The sequence below is a fragment of the Triticum aestivum genome, chromosome 1B (assembly GCF_018294505.1).
Source record: "Triticum aestivum cultivar Chinese Spring chromosome 1B, IWGSC CS RefSeq v2.1, whole genome shotgun sequence".
Lineage (NCBI taxonomy): Eukaryota > Viridiplantae > Streptophyta > Magnoliopsida > Poales > Poaceae > Triticum > Triticum aestivum.
The window spans coordinates 403983268-404004983 of record NC_057795.1 but is presented as its reverse complement, the minus strand read 5'-3'; the positions used below and the strand labels follow the sequence as shown (position 1 = coordinate 404004983).

The 21716-nt window shown below is 46.8% G+C and overlaps 1 protein-coding gene across 1 annotated transcript; it reads left to right on the top strand.

The window, feature by feature from the left end:
* Positions 1-994, top strand: LOC123091810 (uncharacterized protein At1g08160-like). The gene has a single exon (XM_044513419.1). It carries the CDS (start codon positions 160-162, stop codon positions 784-786), a length of 627 nt encoding a protein of 208 aa, XP_044369354.1. The 5' UTR covers positions 1-159; the 3' UTR covers positions 787-994.
* The last annotated feature ends 20722 nt before the right edge of the window (positions 995-21716 follow it).

Here is a 21716-nt window from a genome sequence, read left to right as displayed (position 1 = left end):
TACAGTACATTGCACTCTTTCTCCGATCCCCTCTCCCTCTCTATACAAAGCATAGCCGACTAGCCGTGGTGACGGTGCACGCGTCGACGCAACAATAGCTGCTACGTACGTCGGTGGCAGAAAGTATATACGCCGCGCGCAGCTACGGTGGGCACCGCGATGCCGGCGACGACGGGGAGCGCCAGGCGGGTGGCCGTGCTCCGCTGCATCGTGGCCGCGCTGGTCGTCACCGTGCTCCTCGCCGGCCTCGGCGTCCTCGTCTTCTGGCTCGTCGTCCGCCCCAAGCCCATCGAGTACAGCGTCGCGCGTGCCGCCGTGCGGCACTTCAACGTCACGTCGCCGCCCGGCGGCGGCGGCGGCGCCACGCTCAACGCCTCCTTCTACCTCACCCTCGCGGCCGACAACCCGAACCGGCGCGTGTCCATGCGCTACAGGTCGGTCGCCGTCTACGTGCACTACGGCGCGGGCGAGGTGGCGCCTCAGCTGGCGGTCGCCGACGTGCCGGACTTCCACCAGCCCAGCAGGAACGAGACGCGGCTCGAGGTGCGCGCCGTGGCGCGGTCGGCGCCGGTGCCCGACTGGACCGCGCGGGAGCTCGAGCACGACCGCTCCGACGGCGAGGTGGGCGTGGAGGTGCGCGTCACCGCGATCGTCCATTTCCTGGTTGGCGGCGTCAAGTCCAGGCACTACAACATGCGGGCGGTCTGCTCCCCGGTGGTCATCGGCTTGTCGCCGTCGTCGGCAAAATCCTTCCGGGGCGTGCCGTGCGACGTTGCAATTTCGTGAGACAGACGTGTACATGCATGGCGTGCGTGTAATTAACTACAGTAGTAGCTACTGTGGTGTACTGCAGGGTGTTGGTTCATACTGTGTGATGCTCTTAATTCTTTGTTTTTGAGATGGCTCATCATTCATGCTGAATGGTGTGATGCTCTTAATTCTGGTTTGTCATGTTTGTAATATACTATCCCATCCTTGGATTGCTTTGATACAAGTGATGAAAAATACTCAATCTTACTTGCAGTGGTTGGATCCCGTGACGATTGCGTTTGAGCGCCGTTATCTTCTTGTTGGCGTTGTTTTTGAGAAATCTTTCTCGTACCTCGTGTGTTGTCAAGGATGGTTGATGACGTTATTGCTGGTCTTTTGCAAGTTGTTGGCTATGTCAATTTTCTTCTTCTTATTTCTTTCTTGTGTGGGTCGTAGGCATCCCAAATGTCTTGCTTGATATTGTACCATGAAGGTAATTTTTTTATACTAATATATTATGTCAATCCAATGACAAAACAAGCACAAACACCTGCGTTATTGCTTTTCTATCAGGCGCTATCTTGCTCACTCACGGAATCTTCGGTGTTGGAATTAAAGATGTTTTTTTTAGAAAAAGAGGATGATCCCCGGCCTCTGCATCTGAACGATGCATACATTTATTTTATTAATTATTCTCACAAGACCTTATAAAGCCAAACAACAGCAAGACTAAAGCCACCGTTTAAGCAACAACTGTTGCTACACCTATCCAATTGATGAAGGGGCGCAGATAGTCTGGGTCTAATAACAAACAGACATCGCAGCCAAACCTAAACATCTAAGACATGAGGTCCCAACCAGGACGCCTGCCGGGTATGGGGCACCTACCAGTCCGGCGCACTCCTCAACCAGGACGCCTGCCGGGTATGAGGCCGCCGCAGCCACCTGCCGCCAATCCATGTTCAGAGTTGTAATGTTGCATGTACCGTGCCAGGTCTCTCTGCTATCGACGCCACCACGACACCCGACAACGTCGTCCTCCTGCGCGAGTCCATCCTCCCACAGCGAACTCCGAATCTGCACTGCGCCACGCCGTCAAGATCCGTCGCCATCAGTGTGTAGGATGAATCATCACTCCACCAAAGAACCTGTCCTCTGGTCCCTTGATCACGTGTGCACCTCCAAGAATGACGCCCCCAAGGGAGGAACGACATCAGCGCACCGTCGTCATCCGATCATCCGATCTAGGGTTTTTCCCGGAAGTAGGAGAAAGTGGCCTTCAACTTCTCCACGGCGATGCCTTCAAGAAGGGAACGACGCAGATAGCGTCGCCACCGCCAGCCTTAGCAGACGCCGAAGGCAAGTTTTCACCCAGATCAGTTCGAAGGGATCCAACTCTCGTACACGGGTCGCCGTCACCACCAGCACCACCAGGCAGAACCCTGTGGCATCGGCAGATCAGCGAGCCGCCGGCACCACCGCATCCAGATCGCCGGCCACGCCGGGCCGCCGCCATCCCCCGCGCCGTCCCAGTCAGAGAAGGAGCCGCCGACCGCGCACAGGGACCACCGCCGCCTACACACGCCGGAGGGCCGCCGAGAGCCCAGCGCCCGCCACCGCTTGCCAAGGGCCACCGCCGGGCGCCCCGAGCGGACTCCCACGCACACCAGGTGAAACCGCGAGCGTGAGCCCTGCCGTCGCCCCCAAGCCCGCGCCGCCAACAACTGTCGCGATCCGCCCGCGCCAGATCCAGCGAGTCGTGGGAGAAGAGATCATGCCGCCGCCGACGCTGACCGAGCTTTGCCCGGCGGCGCGCCCCGGCGGCGGCGAGGAGGAGAGGTCGGGGGAGGGACGAGGACGCGGCGGCGCTAGGGTTCCCCCCGGCCGCCGCGCAGGGCCGACACAGGAGGAGAGGACGGGAGGATAGGACCCTTAAAAATGGGGGTGAATTTCACTTCCCCGGCCTCTGGACCAACTAGGAATGCATACGGCCATTTTAGTATGAGTACCAAGATAAATTTGGTCCGCGAAATTTTTTAAAATGAGTATCAAGATATTTTTTGATAAGTGGTTCTACCATACACCAAACTTGATCCTCAATAAACGGGGGAGAACCCCCTGTGCATCACCTGTCAATTCTAGGAATTGAACTCGGGTCGTTAGACTGCACAACCGCATGCCCTACCACTGATATTGTGCTCTTTTGGTCTACTACTCTAGTTTTAGGCTTGGTGGATTTAACTGTGTGTTTCTCCCTGTTCGGGCTGAGCATCCCTTCTCTCTGCACCGGGTACCATGTGCATGCCTTCTTGTGTTCATGTCATGTGTTGTATCCTCGGTTGTACTCATTGTCCTTCTATCTATCAATAAAAAGATACGCAACCTTTGCGTCTTCGTGAAAAAGATAGAAAAGCAAATAAGGTTGCGCACGAGCTTACTAGGTTGGCTAGATTTCTTTTATTGTTGATTGGTTTGAGGAGCCTATGAATCTCTCTGCAAAAAAAGAAAAGAGCCTATGAATCAAATTGTACCATTCCTCACAAACGATGCACTCCCTCTGTCTCATAATTTAAGACGTTTTTGACACTAGTGCGTCTTATATTATAGGACGGAGTAGTATCTGTTATTTCTGTTTTTTTTGGTTCATATGTTATTTCAAAAAACAAAAAGCCCTTTGATGTCCGGTGTCCACTCGAACAATACATTTTGACAGACTAGACATTTTGCAATGCAACAACCGAGAGCAGCCAATTTAAAAACAAAAGTTCGATATGTTCTTTCTTGTACCATATCATATCCTCTGGTGGGTGATATCCAAAGCCAGATAGATGGCTAATGGGGTCTTGCGCGCGCAGCACCATGAAACACGGACAAGACTAGCTCAGTAGCTAGTTCCATCACGCTCGATTGACACAAGACCGGATTGTAGATCTGCAGTCAGCGAGAGGTCGACCCGGACAGGATTGCGGATTGCCATCAGCGCCACAGGTCAGACGCACCCTGCCTCGATCGCACTATAAAATATATCGCGCGTTATTATTGCCCACTTTGTTCAGATATCCTAGGTTGTCACTTTTGATCATGACAAGCTTACGGGAATAAACATTTGCTTATATATTCCGCGAGTTATATATGACCAAGGTGTCATTGATAACTAAAATCAATGTTCTACTGGCTTTCATTTTTTTTATTTTTCAGAAAAGGAGGATTACCCCGGCAGAGCGACGCATGTAGCCCCTTTATTAAACAAAGTATCCGAAAAGTTTGAGATCAACAACAAGCTCGCTCAGAGCTAAAGAACTTACAAAAAAGCTAAAGAACTTACAAAAAATTAAAAAATGCCACAACCGGCGAAAATAAGATGAGATGACTAAACACTTATCCTATTACCGAAACGTCATCCAAATTGGTTATAGATATTCCGAGCCATCATCTCTCATCGGACAGGCTAGTAACCAAAGTCTCTCTGGCTTTCACAGTAGTGAGTAACGACCACATATGGATCCAAGCAGTAGCCCTATACATAACCTTAGGGGGAGGTCCTATTGGGAAGGAAATGCTGAAGGCAAACAAAATTCATGTCCAGAAACACTGATCAAATAAAAGGAATAACAAATTCTACTAGCTTTCATCGTGATGTTCAAGAAGAAGCGGATAGTGGCCACACCGTCAACCTTTTCGTCTACAAGCATCCGTTTAGATACACGTACCCTCGCCCTTGTTGCCCGGGATGGGAAGCGGATTTAGGGCACGCAAGTGCGGGGGCACCGAGTCCCCGCACCTGTTTTATTTGATTTTTATTTTTATATCTTTTGAATGAACATTTCAAATAAAATTTGGTTTTCATATTCGTGTTTCTCGCAACGAGGGCTTTTAAATAAGACCCATTTTAAATATGTTTTGATGACTTTTAAAATGAATGTTAAGTTTCAACTCATAAAACTTAGTAATTTCAGATAAGAAGTCATAAGTTTCAATGACTAAAACTTAAAACTTATTGTGTCCTCATGCGTGATTCAACTATTTTGCGAATTGCGCGGCAATCAAGCAGTCGTACATGGCTTGGCAGGTGCGTGACCCTGTGAATTTCTGGGATGCACCCACACACTTTACTTTATGGCGCTTTTAAGAGACCGATCCAATAAATCTTAAAATTGATAAAGTCACCGCATGAGCCTTGTAGGCGACTGGGACATTGTTTCCCCCTAAGCGAACATAGGGGGGAAGACAGGGCAATATTCAAGAAAATGTGGACACATGTGCCAAGTATAGAACGAAAATCTGAGTGGGTTAGGTTCCAACTTGACCTTCTAAGCTATGCTCAGTTTGCAGCCATATTCTTGAAATAGGCTTTCACCCTACTTTATATATAAGGTAACAACCAAACAAAGTACACGTCAGAACAATACAACATGATGACGTAGCCCTTTCATACAACGCTGATCCCAGGATAATTGGATCACACAGAACACAAGCGACTACGCTACCGAAAGAGAACATATGGATAACTGGGTACAATGGCACACTACACCCTATAACACCTAAGCTTCGCAACAACACCCTAGGGAGGGAGAACGGCTCTAAGAGTCGTTGTTCTCGAGTCTAAAATGGACAAGGTTCTGCACCCAGAGCCCTGGCACGAAGAGGAGCACCACGACGATGTCTTCGAGAAGAGTGTGGCACCCGTGAGCATCGCCGTCGTCGGCGACAACAAGCAAAGCTTTCGCTCGGAAGCTCCCCCGTGCCACCATGAGGTCTCTAGGACAAGCGCGATGAGACCTGCTCCCTAGGTCCAGATCGGGGCATCACTATTGCCAATGACAGAGAGCGCGCCTGAGCCACCCGCCACTACACCTCTCGCCACCTACACGACCAAGAGGGAAAGTGATACGTCTCCAATGTATCTATATATTTTTTATTTTTCCATACTATTATAGTATCAATCTTGGATGTTTATTATGCAATTATATATCATTTTCTGGGACTAACCTATTAACCTAGTGCCCATTGTCAGTTGCTGTTTTTTACTTGTTTTTGGCTTTTCAGAAAATCAGTATCAAACGGAGTCCAAACGCTATGAAACTTTTTGACTATTTTTTCTGGATTAGAAGGGGCCCTTCTACTTGTGAGTTGCATTGAAATTTCTTCGAAGAGTAGAGGATGATGCAATACAGTAGAGCTAAGTATTTCCCTCAGTTAAGACCAAGGTTATCAATCTAGTAGAAGAACCATATAACACGTCATGAACAACACCTACACACAAAATAACAAATACTTGCACCCGCAAACAAGGGGTTATCAATCCCTTGGCGGTAAATTGCAAGGATCAAATATCGTAGTGATAGATAGATAAACAAAAACACAAAAACAGGTAAATAAACTGCAGCAAGATATTTTTGGATTTTTATATATGATTAAAATAGACCCGGGGCCATAGTTTTCACTAGAGTCTTCTCTCTTGAAAATAGCATATGGTGGGTGATGGCTCGTGTCCGCGTCAGTATTTTCCCCAAAGAGGAAGGGATGATGCAGCACATCTACGGTAGGTATTTCCCTCAAAAATGAGACCAAGGTTATCGAACCAGTAGGAGAACCATGCAACACTATGTAAAAGGAACCTGCACACAAAGAACAAATACTTGCAACCCGACGCGTAAGAGGGGTTGCCAATCCCTCCCGGGTAAAAGATAGATTGGTTTGTAGTAGATTGGATAAATAGATCTTGCCGGAACATGAAATAAAATAAATAACAAAAAATTGCATCAAGGTATTTTTGGGTTTTTGGAATAATAGATCTGAAAATAGAAGTGGCAAATAATAGATCGGAAAGCAAATATGATAAAGAAGAGACCCGGGGGCCGTAGATTTCACTAGTGGCTTCTCTCGAGACAAATAGCATATGGTGGGTAAACAAATTACTTTCGAGCAATTGATAGAACTTCAAATAATCATGACAATATCCAGGCAATTATCATTATATAGGCATCATCTCCAAGATTAGTAGACCGACTCCTGCCTGTATCTACTACTATTACTCTACACATCGACAGCTATCCAGCATGCATCTAGTGTATTAAGTTCATGGAAAAACGGAGTAATGCAATAATAACGATGACATGATGTAGACAAGATCTATTCATGTAGGAATAGACCCCATCTTGTTATCCTTAATAGCAATGATACATACGTGTCATGTCCCCTTCTCTCACTGGGATTGAGCACCGTAAGATCGAACCCATCACAAAGCACCTCTTCCCATAGCAAGAAAAATCGATCTAGTTGGCCTAACTAAACCAAAGATTCTAAGAATAAATACGAGGCTATAAGCAATGATGCATATAAGAGATCAAAACTCAAATAAATTTCATGGATAAAATAGATCCGATCATAAACTCAAAGTTCATCGGATCCTAACAAACACACCGCAAAAAGAGTTACATCAAATAGATCTCCAAGAGACCATTGTATTGAGAATCAAAAGAGGGAGGGAGGGAGGGAGGGAGAGAGAGAGAGAGAGAGAGAGAGAGAGAGAGAAGCCATCTAACTACTGCCTACGGACCCATAGGTCTACAATGAACTACTCACGCATCATCGGAGAGGCACCAATGGGGATGATGAACCCCTCCGTGATGGTGTCTAGATTGGATCTGGTGGTTCTGGAACTTGCGACTGCTGGAATTGTGTTTCATCGACTCCCCTAGGGTTTTTGGATTTTCGGGGTATTTATAGAGCAAAGAGGTGATACGGGAGGCCACCAAGGCGCGCCCTGGTGGGTTGTGCCCCCCTCGGGGTACCCCTCTGGTACTTCTTTGGGCCATGTTGCTTCTTCTGGTCCATAAAAATTCTCCAAAAAGTTTCACTACATTTGGACTCTGTTTGGTACTTATATTCTGCGAAGTAAAAAACAAGCAAAAAACAACAATTGACACTGGGCACTATGTCAATAGGTTAGTCCCAAAAATGATATAAAGTTGATATAAAATGATTGTAAAACATGCAGGAATGATAATATAACAGCATGGAACAAGCAAAAATTATAGATATGTTGGAGACGTATCAGCATCCCCAAGCTTAATTCCTACTCGTCCTCGAGTAGGTAAATGATAAAAATAGAATTTTTGATGTGGAATGATGCCAAACATGTTTATCACATATTGTTTCCAATTTCCATTAAGGAAAGACATGGAACACTTTCCAAGAAAGAAAGTTAAATTACCTTATGAATCTATCATGCGAGCTACTAATGAATTGAATGCCAAAGATGGCACTACTTAGATATATTCTCGCTTTTATGCTTAGCCAGGAGCGGTAAACGATAGCGCTAGTTGGGAGGCAACCCAATTTTATTTTTGTTTCTTGCTTTTTGCTTCTGTTTAGTAATAAATGTTTCATCTAGCTTCTGTTTAGATGTGTTTTCATGTTTTAATTAGTGTTTGTGCCAAGTAGAACCTATAGGATTACGGTGATAGTTAATTTGATCCGGCTGAAAAACAGAAACTTTTGTACGCACGAAAATAATTCTAGTAATTCACAGAAACCTTATTTTGTGTTGATTCTTTTTGCTGCAGATCAATAGACAAATTTTCCAGGACTTCCTATTTTGGTAGGAGTTTTATAGTTTCAGAAGTATTCAAAAGTTACAGATTGCTACAGACTGTTCTGTTTTAGATAGAGTCTGTTTTTCGTGTGTTGTTTGCTTATTTTGATGCATCTATGGCTAGTATCAATGGGTATGAACCATAGAGAAGTTGGAATACAGTAGGTTTAACACCAATATAAATAAATAATGAGTTCATTACAGTACCTTATGTGGTGGTTTTTCTTTCTTGCACTAACGGAGCTTATGAGATTTCCTGTTGAGTTTTATGTTGTGAAGTTTTCAAGTTTTGGGTAAAGATTTGATGGACTATGGAATAATGAGTGGCAAGAGCCTAAGCTTGGGGATGCCCATGGCACCCCAATATATTCAAGGATAACCAAAAGCCTAAGCTTGGGGATGCCCTGAAAGGCATCCCCTCTTTCGTCTTCGTTCATTGGTAACTTTACTTGGAGCTATATTTTTATTCGCCACACGATATGTGTTTTGCTTGGAGCATCTTGTATGATATTAGTCTTTGCTTTTTAGTTTACCACAATCATCCTTGTTGTACACACCTTTTGGGAGAAACCCACTTGATTTGGAATTTATTAGAATACTCTATGTGCTTCACTTATATCTTTTGAGCTAGATAGTTTTTGCTCTAGTGGTTCACTTGTACTTTTTAGAGCACGGCGGTGGCTTGATTTTCTAGAAATTTTTAATCTCTCATGCTTCACTTATATTATTTTTAGAGTCTCTTAGAACAGCATGGTATTTTCTATGGTTATAAAATTGGTCCTAGAATGATGGGCATCCAAGTTGGGTATAATAAAAACTATCATAGGGAGTGAATTGGATGCTATGATCAATTTGATACTTGATAATTGTTTTGAGATATAGAGGTGGTGATATTAGAGTCATGCTACTTGGGTAATTGTGAATTTAAAGAATACTTGTGTTGGTGTTGGCAAGTCCCGTAGCATGCACGTATGGTAAAAGTTGTGTAACAAATTTATTGCATAGGGTGCTCTTTTGATTGCCTTCCCTTGAGTGGAGGTCGGGGGCGCGCGATGGTTAACTCCTACCAACCTCCCCCCTAGGAGCATGCGTAGTAGTACTTTGCTTCGAGGGCTAATAAAACTTTTGCAATAAGTATATGATTTCTTTATGACTAATGTGAGTCGATGGATTATACACACTTTTACCTTTCCATCATTGCTAGCCTCTTTGGTACCGTGCATTGCCCTTTCTCACCTTGAGAGTTGGTGCAAACTTCGCCGGTGCATCCAAACCCCGTGATACGATACGCTCTATCACACATAAACCTCCTTATATCTTCCTCAAAACATCCACCATACCTACCTATTATGACATTTCCATAGCCATTCCGAGATATATTGCCATGCAACTTTCCACTATTCCGTTTATCATGACACGCATCATCATTGTCATATTGCCTTGCATGATCATGTAGTTGACATCATATTTGTGGCAAAGCCACCATGCATAATTTTTCATACATGTCACTCTTGATTCATTGCCCATCCCGGTACACTGTCGGAGGCATTCATATAGAGTCATATCTTGTTCTAGTTTTGAGTTGTAATTCATGAGTTGTAAATAAATAGAAGTGTGATGATCATCATTATTAGAGCATTGTCCCCAAATAAAAAAAGGCCAAAGAAAAAAATGCCAAAAAAAGAAAGGCCCAAAAAAGAAAAAGAAAAAGAAAATAAAAAAAGGGGCAATGTTACTATCCTTTTCCACACTTGTGCTTCAAAGTAGCACCATGTTCTTCATATATAAAGTCTTTTATGTTGTCACTATCATATACTGGTGGGGATTTTTCATTATGGAACTCGGTTTGTATATTCCTACGATGGGCTTCCTCAAAATGCCCTAGGTCTTCGTGAGCAAGTAAGTTGGACGCACACCCACTTAGTTTCTTTTGTTGAGCTTTCATACATTTATAGCTCTAGTGCATCCCTTGCATGGCAATCCCTACTCCTCATGTTGACATCAATTGATGGGCATCTCCATAGCCCATTGATTATCCTCGTCACTATGAGACTTTATCTCTTTTTGTCTTCTCCACATAACCTCCATCATCATATTCTATTCCACCTATAGTGCTATATCCATGGCTCACGCTCATGTATTGTGTGAGAGTTGAAAAAGGCTGAAGCGCATTAAAAAGTATGAACCAATTGCTTGGCTGAAACCGGGGTTGTTCTTGATGGGAGTATTTTGTGTGATGAAAATGAAACATAGCCTAACTATATGATTTTGTAGGGATGAACCTTCTAATGCCATGTTATTTTGAGAAGACATGATTGCTTAGTTAGTATGCTTGAAATATTACTATTTCTTATGTCAATATGAACTTTTATTTTGAATCATTTGGATCTGAACATTCATGCCATAATAAAGAAAATTACATTGAGAATTATGCTAGGTAGCATTCCACATCAAAAATTCTGTTTTTATCATTTACCTACTCAAGGATGAGCAGGAATTAAGCTTGGGGATGCTTGATACGTCTTCAACGTATCTATAATTTTTTATTGTTCCATGCTATTATATTGCCCGTTTTGGATGTTTATGGGCTTTAGTTTACACTTTTATATCATTTTTGGGACTAACCTACTAACCGGAGGCCCAGCCCGAGTTGCTGTTTTTTTGCCTATTTCAGTGTTTCGAAGAAAAGGAATATCAAACGGAGTCCAAATGGAATGAAACCTTCGGGAGCGATCTTTTTGGAACAAACGCAATCCACGGAACTTGGAGTGGACGTCAAGCAACGAACGAGGCAGCCACGAGGGTGCCCGGCGCGCCCCCTGGGGGTGGGCACGCCCCCCACCCTTGTGGGCCCCTCGTTGCTCCACTGACCTACTTCTTCCTCCTATATATATCCACGTACCCCGAAAACATCCAGGAGCGCCACGAAAAACTATTTCCACCGCCGCAACCTTCTGTATCCGCAAGATCCCATCTTGGAGCCTTCGCCAGCGCTCCGACGGAGGGGGAATCGACCATGGAGGGCCTCTACATCATCTCCAAGGCCTCTCCGATGAGTTGGGAGTAGTTTACCACAGACCTTCGGGTCCATAGTTATTAGCTAGATGGCTTCTTATCTCTCTTTGAATCTCAATACAAAGTTCTCCTCGACTTCTTGGAAATCTATTAGATGTAACTCTTTTTGCGGTGTGTTTGTCGAGATCCGATGAATTGTGGATTTATGATCAAGTTTATCTATGAGAAATATTTGAATCTCCTCTGAATTCTTTTATGTGTGATTATGTTATCTTTGCAAGTCTCTTCGAATTATCAGTTTGGTTTGGCCTACTAGATTGATCTTTCTTGCAATGGGAGAAGTGCTTAGCTTTGGGTTCAATCTTGTGGTGTCCTTTCCCAGTGATAGCAGGGGCAGCAAGGCACGTATTGTATTGTTGCCATCAAGGATAAAAAGATGGGGTTTATATCTTATTGCATGAGTTTATCTCTCTACATCATGTCATCTTTCTTAATGCGTTACTCTGTTCTTCATGAACTTAATACTCTAGATGCAGGCAGGAGTCGGCCGATGTGTGGAGTAATAGTAGTAGATGCAGAATCGTTTCGGTCTACTTGTCACGGACGTGATGCCTATATACATGATCATGCCTAGATAATCTCATAACTATGTGCTTTTCTATCAATTGCTCGACAGTAATTTGTTCACCCATAGTAATACTTATGCTATCTTGAGAGAAGCCACTAGTGAAACCTATGGCCCCCGGGTCTATCTTTTATCATACAAGTTTTCTATCTACTTTTATTTGCATCTTTTACTTTCCAATCTATATCATAAAAATACCCAAAAATATTTATCTTATCTTATTATCTCTATCAGATCTCACTTTCGCAAGTGGCCGTGAAGGGATTGACAACCCCTTTATTGCATTGGTTGCGAGGTTCTTATTTGTTTGTGTAGGTGCATGGGACTTTTGAGGAGCCTCCTACTGGATTGATACCTTGGTTCTCAAAAACTGAGGGAAATACTTACGCTAGTTTGATGCATCACCCTTTCCTCTTCAAGGAAAAACAACGCAAGCTCAAGACGTAGCATGCACCTGTCGTCACTGCTGACGCCAGCAGGCGGCGACCTGATGGAGCGCCCTCGTAGTGGACTCAACCCGGCCACTCCCTGATGATTGACAAGATGGCAAACAGTGCCCCTAGGCTCGTGGGTCCCGTGCCCGGAGAACCCAGCGAGCCCTGACACCCGGCGGGTCCTAGCACCGGCTTCCCGAACGATGAAAACCCGGCCCCACGGCCTTGTAACATTACCATTGTACCCCTGGGGGGTTTCCCTATAAAACCCCCTAGGAGCCCACATGCATACGGGCAATCGACTCACTCACGCACACACACTCAAGCAAGCAACACCAGGCCAGCTAGACTAGCCACACACCGGAGAGGGAGCAGCCTAAGCCTTGGCCTGCCCCCCTTCTCCCTCCTCATTACAGCTCGAGAGCAACTCTGTACTGTTACATATAAACTACACATGGCAGGACTAGGGGTGTTTTCTCTTCGGAGAGCCCCGAACCAGGGTATGTCTTGCGTCCCGCGCTCGCCCATGCCAACCTCGCCTCTGGAGCCCATCAGTACACTCGAACCTCCTCCTCTCTTTAGCCGTCCATTGGCATCTGCCGTGCGCCCACCACGACAGTTGGCGCCCACCATGGGGAAGGTCCTGGCCAGAAGCATGTTCCAGACGGGCCCCCCTCCAACTCTGACGAGCCCGTCAAGCTGGCGGACGACATCATCGACGCGCTCACCACTTCCTTCGCCGCGCTGCGCATCTCCAACGTGCCCGCGGCCAACAAGTACCCCAGTGAGGTACTTGACTTCTCCGACTCCCGCTCTCCCTCGGCGGTAGCGCTCCCGCTGGAGGAACGGACCTCTGCGTGGAGGTCTTCGTTACCAACACCAGCGCCTCTTCCTCGTCCAGCGCAGTGGGGAAGGCCGCCGAAGCCAGGGCCGTGGCGGATCATGCCATCTCGCCCAACCCGCTGCGCACCATGATTGAGAGCCTTTGCGTCCCCATTGCCACCGACGTCGACGCCTCCAACATCGCTGAGGCCCGGACTCGGCTCGAGGATGATCGCTAGTGCCTGCTGGACCTGACCGAGATGCTCGCCGCCACGCATTGCCGCCTGGACTCCGCTCAGCTGGAGCGCAATGCCGCCTACGGCTTCATGCCTCTTGCGGCCAAGCCAAGCGGGGTCGCCGACGTGCGAGCCCAAGTGAAAGGATCGATATGGTTGACTAGAGGGGGGGGGGGTAAATAGGCAACTAACAATTTTTAAGCTTTTCTTTAACAATTTAAACCTTGCAACAAAATAGGTTGTCTAGATGTGCAGCTACGTGAGCAACCTATATGATGCAAAGACAACAAGCACACTAGAAAGCAATAGATACAACACAAGTAAGCTTGCAAAAGTAAAGGCACAAGATAACCAAGAGTGGAGCCGATGGAAACGAGGATGTGTTACCGAAGTTCCTTCCTTTTAAGGGGAAGTACATCTCCGTTAGAGCGGTGTGGAGGCACAATGCTCCCCAAGAAGCCACTAGGGCCACCGTAATCTCCTCACGCCCTCACACAATGCGAGATGCCGTGATTCCACTATTGGTGCCCTTGAAGACGGCGACCGAACCTTTACAAGCAAGATTAGGGCTATATCCACAACACTTGGAGGCTCATAACAACACCACGAAGCTTCATCACAATGGAGTATGGCTTCAAGGTGACCTCAACCGTCTAGGTTGCTCAACACCCAAGAGTAACAAGATCCGCTAGGGATAAGTGGGGAGAATTAAATTTCTCTTGGTGGAAGTGTAGATCTGGGCCTTCTCAACCAATCCCGAGCAAATCAACAAGTTTGATTGGCTAGGGAGAGAGATCAGGCGAAAATGGAGCTTGGAGCAACAATGGAGCTTTGGGGGAAAGAGGTAGGTCAACTTGGAGGAAGAAGACACCTTTATATAGTGGGGGAACAAATCCAACCGTTACCCCACTGAGCAGCCATGCACAGAGCGATACTACCGCTTGGGCAGGGGGTACTACCGCTGAGGGCGGTACTACCGCTCCCACCCAGCGGTACTACCGTGCTGACGAGGAAGACAGGGCCCTGGCCCCAGAGCGGTACTACCGCGGGAGTAAGAGCGGTACTACCGCTTGGAGCGGTACTACCGCCACTACTACCGCTCCTAGTACCGCAAAACCCGACACGAAAAACATCGGTCGAGAATCGAAGCGGTACTAGCGCGGAACTGCTGCGGTACTATGGCCGAAGATCTCAAGCGGTACTACCGCTCTGGGAGCGGTACTACCCCTCCGGGAGCGGTACTACCGCTTGAGTGCTTCGGCGGTATTACCGCTGAAGACCGCGGTACTACCGCTAGGGTAGGTCAGGGCAGGGACAAGGAAGTAGAGGCTGCTCCATCGAAGCTGGAAGGAAGACATTGGGTGTGAAACGGATGTGTATGTGTTGATTCCACCCTAGCCTTACCAAAGCGGATCCCCTCTTGATAGTACGGTGACTCCTATGAAACTAGTCCACCAACAGAGAGACGAAGGAGCTACACTGTCTTGAATGACACACCGAGGGGAGATAATCGTCTCGTGCCAATAGATGAATCTCTGAAAGAACTTAACGCACATGATTAGTCCACAAAAACATTGTCATCAATCACCAAAACATCTTGGGGATAAATATGCCCTTACAATCTTCCCCTTTTTGGTGGATTGATGACAATACGGGATTTGCACAAACATGAGAGATATAGGGCAAGCGCACAAACCCCACCGTCCTAAAATGTAGATGGGCTCCCCCTAGATGTGTGCTATCTAGATAAGTGCTTTGGACTGCACGACACACATACTAGGATCAACGCTCCCCCTACATTTTAGAGACCAACCACTTAAGCAAGGTATATGAGAGCAGCATAGATGACTTAACAAGATAAGCAGACAACTCATAAGCTAGATAGTGACATAGATAATGATACTGGAAAGATAAGGTAGCATATGTCTCACACCATATGACTCGAACAGGGTCTCACTGACAACACGAACTATGGTCTCACTGACAAACCAAACAAAGCAAATGCAAGGAAAACACGAACACAACACAAGAGACGGAAGTCACAAAGCGCAAATCCCTAAACTCTCTCCCCCATTGGCATCGAGACACCAAAAAGGAGAGGGAGTGTTGCTACGGCTCCAGGTGAGAGAAAACGAGGGACACACACATCAGAGCTCACCGGGATCATCGGCGCCACCGTCATCAGTCTGGAAGTGCTCGACATCAGAATCGGTCCACGGGCAATGCTGCTGAATCCACTCATCATCATCGGTAAGCTGGTCCTCAGACTCACTGATAACTGTAGCACCCAACTGACGCATGAGCTCCTTGTGGCGACCTCGGGCCTTCTTCTCAGCCACATGAGTCATGTACTGACCGTGAGACTCCATGCAGAACAACTTCTTCATCTTGAGCTTGAGCTTCTTTGCCCAAGAGGGCTCTGCCTCAGAAGGCACGTAGTCATCATCATCATCCTCAGCCCCAGTCTCCTCCTCGGTCTCCATGGCAGTAGCAGACGAAGGAACTCCAGTCCTAGGGGCCTGAGTGCCCCAGTTATCCTTCTTCCTTAGACGCTTGACATCGTGAGAGACCAACTCTCCAGTCTCCAGTAACACCTGGGGATAGACACGATCCCATGCCTTCTCAATGAGCAGCATGATGAACGGACCATAAATCGGGCACTTGCGCTCTGAGATAGCAGATAGCAGCTCAGACCACATAACATGAGAGATATCCAAGGACTCTCTGGTGTTCTGTCCCTTCTCACGCTGGAAGAAGAGAAGCATGTCCACGAGATAGGAGTGAACCTGGTCCAGATTCCCGATACGAGGGAAAAGAGTCTCTCTGAAGATACGGTGAAGGATATCCAGATAGGCAGGCAGCTCATAGGTTTCCTTCTTCGTCTCATGGTTGATCCTCAAAGTGCAGTAGGGCCATAGAGCTTGCTTGTGAGTGGCATTGGTGCGGCTGTGGGGGCGAAAGCCGACAGAAGACTCAAGACCTAGATCTTGCACCCCAATCAACCCATGAAAGCTTTCCACTTGACTGAAAGCAACTTTCCATTGGTCATCCAAGTCAGTGTCCTGTCCTCATCAGTCCCAAGGTGAACCGTGGCATAGAATTGGGCCACTATATCAGCATCATAGTCCTTGTTGAATTGCATGATCCCAAGAATGTTCAGTTGAGTGCACATCTGAAGAGCTTCACCAAAGTATGTAGGATCTTTCTCCATATGGTCGGTGTCGATGGAGTGTACGTTGACATAGAGATTCTTCTTGGCTTTGAGAACATCAAAGAAGATGGCAAACTGGAACCTGTTTCAGAATGGACGGTTGACCAAAGTGGGATCTTGGTCTACCTCATACGGGTTGAGGCGGCGCCTTGCCCAAAACTCCTTGGGCGGCATTTCTGGCACGGTTTTTCCTGGCTTTGGCTTGACCCCAGGCTTCTTCTGGAGTTGAGGTGGAGGTGGAGCACTTGAAGAACCTCCGGCAGGCTCGATGGTGCGGTAGCGCTTGGACGTGGCACGACCGGGGTTGACATGATGATCCTGATGCTCAGGGACCTCATCACCTGGAACCACACACAAGAACACACAAACAACCAGAAAGAACGAGCATAAGCCACAAAACACAAGCAAAAAGGATCACTGAGAGGTAGGAATATGGTGGAAATTGGTAGAGGGCGGTAGTACCGCGACCCGTGAGCGGTAGTACCGCTCCAAGCGGTAGTACCGCTCTGGAGAGAGCGGTAGTACCGCTCAAGGCGGGGAAACAGCCGGTTCCAACTGCCGTGGTCAGATCCGGTACTACCGTCCTACCAAATTCAAAAATACTCCAACCAAACACTAATCCACACTGTCTAGAAGCATTCTCCATCCTACTCAAGCCTAGATCTGGCCAAAAATCTGTAGATGCAACTGCTATTGCCCCTAAGACGCTAGATTGGAAATCTAGACAAAAGGAAATAGGGAACGGGGGCAATACCGACATCCATGGCAACAGGACAAGGTGGGGATCGACTCCACCGAGGAAATGGAGAGGAGCGCCCTGGAGAGGGAGATGCACCGGAGCCCTCCCGCGGCACCGGTTGCTGAAGAGAGAGAGGAACAAAGCGAGGGGGCGAGCGAATGGGTATGGGGGAGAAGAAACTCCCCCTGCCCCCGATATAACCCCCTGCCCGCACCTCACAGCGGTAGTACCGTGCTGGAGGGCGGTAGTACCACAAGGAGCGGTAGTACCACTCGCCACCAGCGGTAGTACCGCTTCAGCAACCGCACGGCTTCTAGACCAACGGCAAAAGCTCCAAAAAGACGGAAAGGAAACCCAAGAGAAAGAGAAGACCAACAAGGCAACACACACACAAGCAACGGACCAGAAACCACTCAAACAAACACAACTATACGAAACAGAGCGAGCTCTGTCCTCTCTCAAGAGAGGGCGGTGGCCGGAGCCACCTATGTTTGAGTCAATTGGTATGGCACCGCAAAGAATTATCCTTGGGCCCATGACCAAAACTCGTCTTTGAAGCACAAGTACCATCAAAAATGGCTAATGTGAAAGAGTTGATCGATTTATGCATAATGGGGGGAGGGAGAGTTCATTGAGAGAACAACACTCCCACTATGTCCATGCCTACATCTGAACTAGACATCAAGTTGAGTGAGGTGGGATGTGCAAGGGTTCAAGTCACATTGCTCGAATCAATGATATTTAGCTCATGCCTTAACTCGCGAAATCTTGCTTCATCCAAGGGCTTCATGAAAATATCTGCAAGGTTATCATGAGTGTTGACATACTTGAGCTCGATCTCCCCTTGCCTAATGTGATCCCGGATGAAATGATACCGAATCTCAATATGCTTCGTCTTGAAGTGTTGCACCGGGTTGAGAGAAATCTTGATGGCACTTTCGTTGTCACACCAAAGAGGCACTTTGTCACAAATGGCACTGTATTCCTTTAAAGTTTTCCTCATCCATAAGAGTTGTGCACAACAACTACCGGCCGCCACATATTCCGCTTCGGTGGACGAGAGAGACACACAACTTTGCTTTTTGGAAGACCAACTCACCAAAGAGCAACCAAGAAATTGGCACCCTCTGGAAGTGGACTTCCTATCCACTTTGTCTCCCGCCCAATCAGAATCCGTAAATCCTTCAAGCTTGAAGTCCGCCCCTCTTGGGTACCATAAGCCAAAGTTTGGGGTATGAGCCAAATATCGAAAGATTCGCTTGACCGCCACATAGTGACTTTCCTTCGGTGCGGCTTGAAACCATGCACACATCCCCACACTCAACATGATATCCGGTCTAGATGCACAAAGGTAAAGCAAGGAGCCAATCATGGAGCGATATACCTTTTGATCCACCGCTTTACCATTTGGATCAATGTCAAGTTGGCAATTGGTGGGCATTGGAGTAGTAGCCGGCTTGACATCACTTAGCTTGAATCTCTTTAGCATGTCTTGAGTGTATTTGGCTTGGTTGATGAAGGTTCCTTCTCTTCTTTGTTTAATGTCAAAACCAAGGAAGAACTTCAACTCTCCCATTGAAGACATCTGGAACTTGGAGGTCATGAGAGCGGCAAATTCCTCATTGAAAGCTTTGTTAGGGGAACCAAAGATAATGCCATCAACATATAGTTAGCATACAAACAACTCCCCTTTGACCTTCTTAGTAAAAAGAGTGGGATCGATTAGCCCTACTTCAAATCCACGATCTTGTAACAACTCGGTAAGGTGGTCATACCACACACGTGGGGCTTGTTTAAGGCCACAGAGTGCCTTATCGAGTTGAAAAACATGATCTGGGAAGTAAGGATCCTAGAACCCCGGGGGTTGCTTGACATAGACCAACTCATTAATAGGACCATCAAGGAAAGCACTTTTCACATCCATTTGTTGCAACTTAAAGTTGTGATGGGAAGCATAAGCAATCAACAAACGTATGGATTCAAGATGAGCAACGGGAGCGAAGGTTTCACCGTAGTCGATAACCTCGACTTGGGAGTAGCCTTGTGCTACCAATCTTGCCTTGTTGCGAATGATGTTCCCATGAGCATCTTGCTTGTTCTTGAAGATCCACTTGGTTCCAATGACGTTGTGGTTCCCCGATGGCCTTGGCACCAATCTCCACACCTTGTTGTACTCGAAGTTGTTGAGTTCTTCATGCATGGCATTGAGCCAATCCGAGTCTTCGAGCGCCTCATAGACCTTCTGGGGTTCAACACAAGAGACAAACGCGTGATGTTCACAATAGTTTGCTAATTGTCTACGAGTGCTTACCCCCTTTCTTAGGCTTCCAACCACATTTTCCATGAGATGGCCTTGGGTGGTGAGCTTGGAAGGAATCTTCGCAGCACGACGCTCTAATTCCTCCTCGGAAGTGGAAGGAGGAGGGTTAACTTGATTCTCTTGAGTGCCGTCTTGAGCTTGTTCTTGATCTTGAGCTTGCTCATGATCTTGAACTTGCTCGAGGGGGAGAACTTGACCTTGGGCATCATTTAGAGGTTCACCACCATCTTGAGGTTCATCTTGCCCTTGGTCTTGTTCACGAGGTTGAGGGCCTTCACTTTGTTCTTCGGAAGCATGTGGGTCTTGGGGAGGTGTTGGCTCCACTTGAGTGGAGCATTGTCCTTCTCCTTCGGCCACAAGGGGTTCCTCAATGGGTAGAATATGACCAATACCCATTATTCTTATGGCTTGGGGAGGAATTTCATCACCTACATCACAAGTACCACTTTGCTCCACTTGGGAGCCGTTATTTTCGTCAAACTCCACGTTACACGTCTCCTCAATGAGTCTGATGGACTTGTTGAGAACACGGTAAGCATGAGAGTTTGTAGCATAACCAACAAATATGCCCTCATGAGCTCTAGCCTCAAATTTAGACAAACGAACACCTTTCTTGAGAATGAAACACTTACAACCGAACACCCGGAAGTACTTGAGGTTGGGCTTGTTGCCGGTGAGTATCTCATAAGGAGTCTCGTTCAAGCCTTTGCGGAGATAGAGCCAATTGGATGCATGACATGCGGTGTTGATGGCTTCGGCCCAAAAGTTGTATGGAGACTTGAACTCTGCCATCATGGTCCTAGCCGCATCCATCAATGTCCGGTTCTTCCTCTCTGCCACACCATTTTGTTGAGGGGTATATGGAGCAGCATATTGGTGCTTGATCCCCTCATCACTAAGAAACTCATCCAAGGTGTAGTTCTTGAACTCGGTGCCGTTGTCACTTCTGATTGTCAAGATCTTTGCATTATGTTGACGTTGAGCTTCATTTGCAAAGTCGATGATGGTTTGTTGAGTCTCACTCTTCCTCTTGAAGAAGTATACCCAAGTGTATCTTGAATAATCATCCACAATCACCAAGCAATACTTTCTTCCTCCAAGACTATCAAAAGATGGAGGCCCAAAGAGATCCATGTGAAGGAGCTCCAAGGGTCTCTTTGAGTAGATGATGGTTGAGGGAGGGTGAGCCTTCTCATGAAGCTTTCCTTCAATACAAGCACTGCAAGCACGATCTTTGGCAAAACTAACATTTGTTAGTCCACGAACATGGCCCCCCTTGAGAAGACTTTGCAAAGATCTCATATTGACGTGGGCTAAACGGCTATGCCAAAGCCATCCCACGTCAACTTTAGCCATTAGGCATGTCGCGGTCTTAGTGGGTCGCTCCGAAAAGTTAATCACATAGAGATCATTCTCAACATGCCCAACAAAGGCTACTTTAAGAGTCCTTCTCCACAAGAGGGCCACGGTATCAATGTCAAAGAAAGTAGCAAAACCCATGAGTGCAAGTTGACGAACGGAAAGCAAATTGTATGCAAGGGACTCAACAAGCATGACTTTCTCGATCGTTAGATCATGAGAAATGACAACCTTGCCGAGACCCAATACCTTAGAATGTGATGCATCACCCCACTCGACATTGGTGGGCATAGATGGAATCTTTTGCACATCCACGACCATGTCCTTGCTCCCGGTCATATGATTTGTTGCTCCACTATCGAGCAACCATGATCCCCCACCAGAAGCAAACACCTACAAGAGATCAATGCTTGGTTTTAGGTAGCCATTTAGTAATGGGTCCTTTGATGTTAGTAACAAGGGTCTTGGGAACCCAAATAGACCATTCAATGTACTCATAAGGAGAACCAACAAATTTAGCATAAACATGTCCATCACTAGCACGGCACAACACATATGACGGGTTAAAGTCGCCGACTTTGTTGGAGGAAATGCTTTTGCCCTTTTGA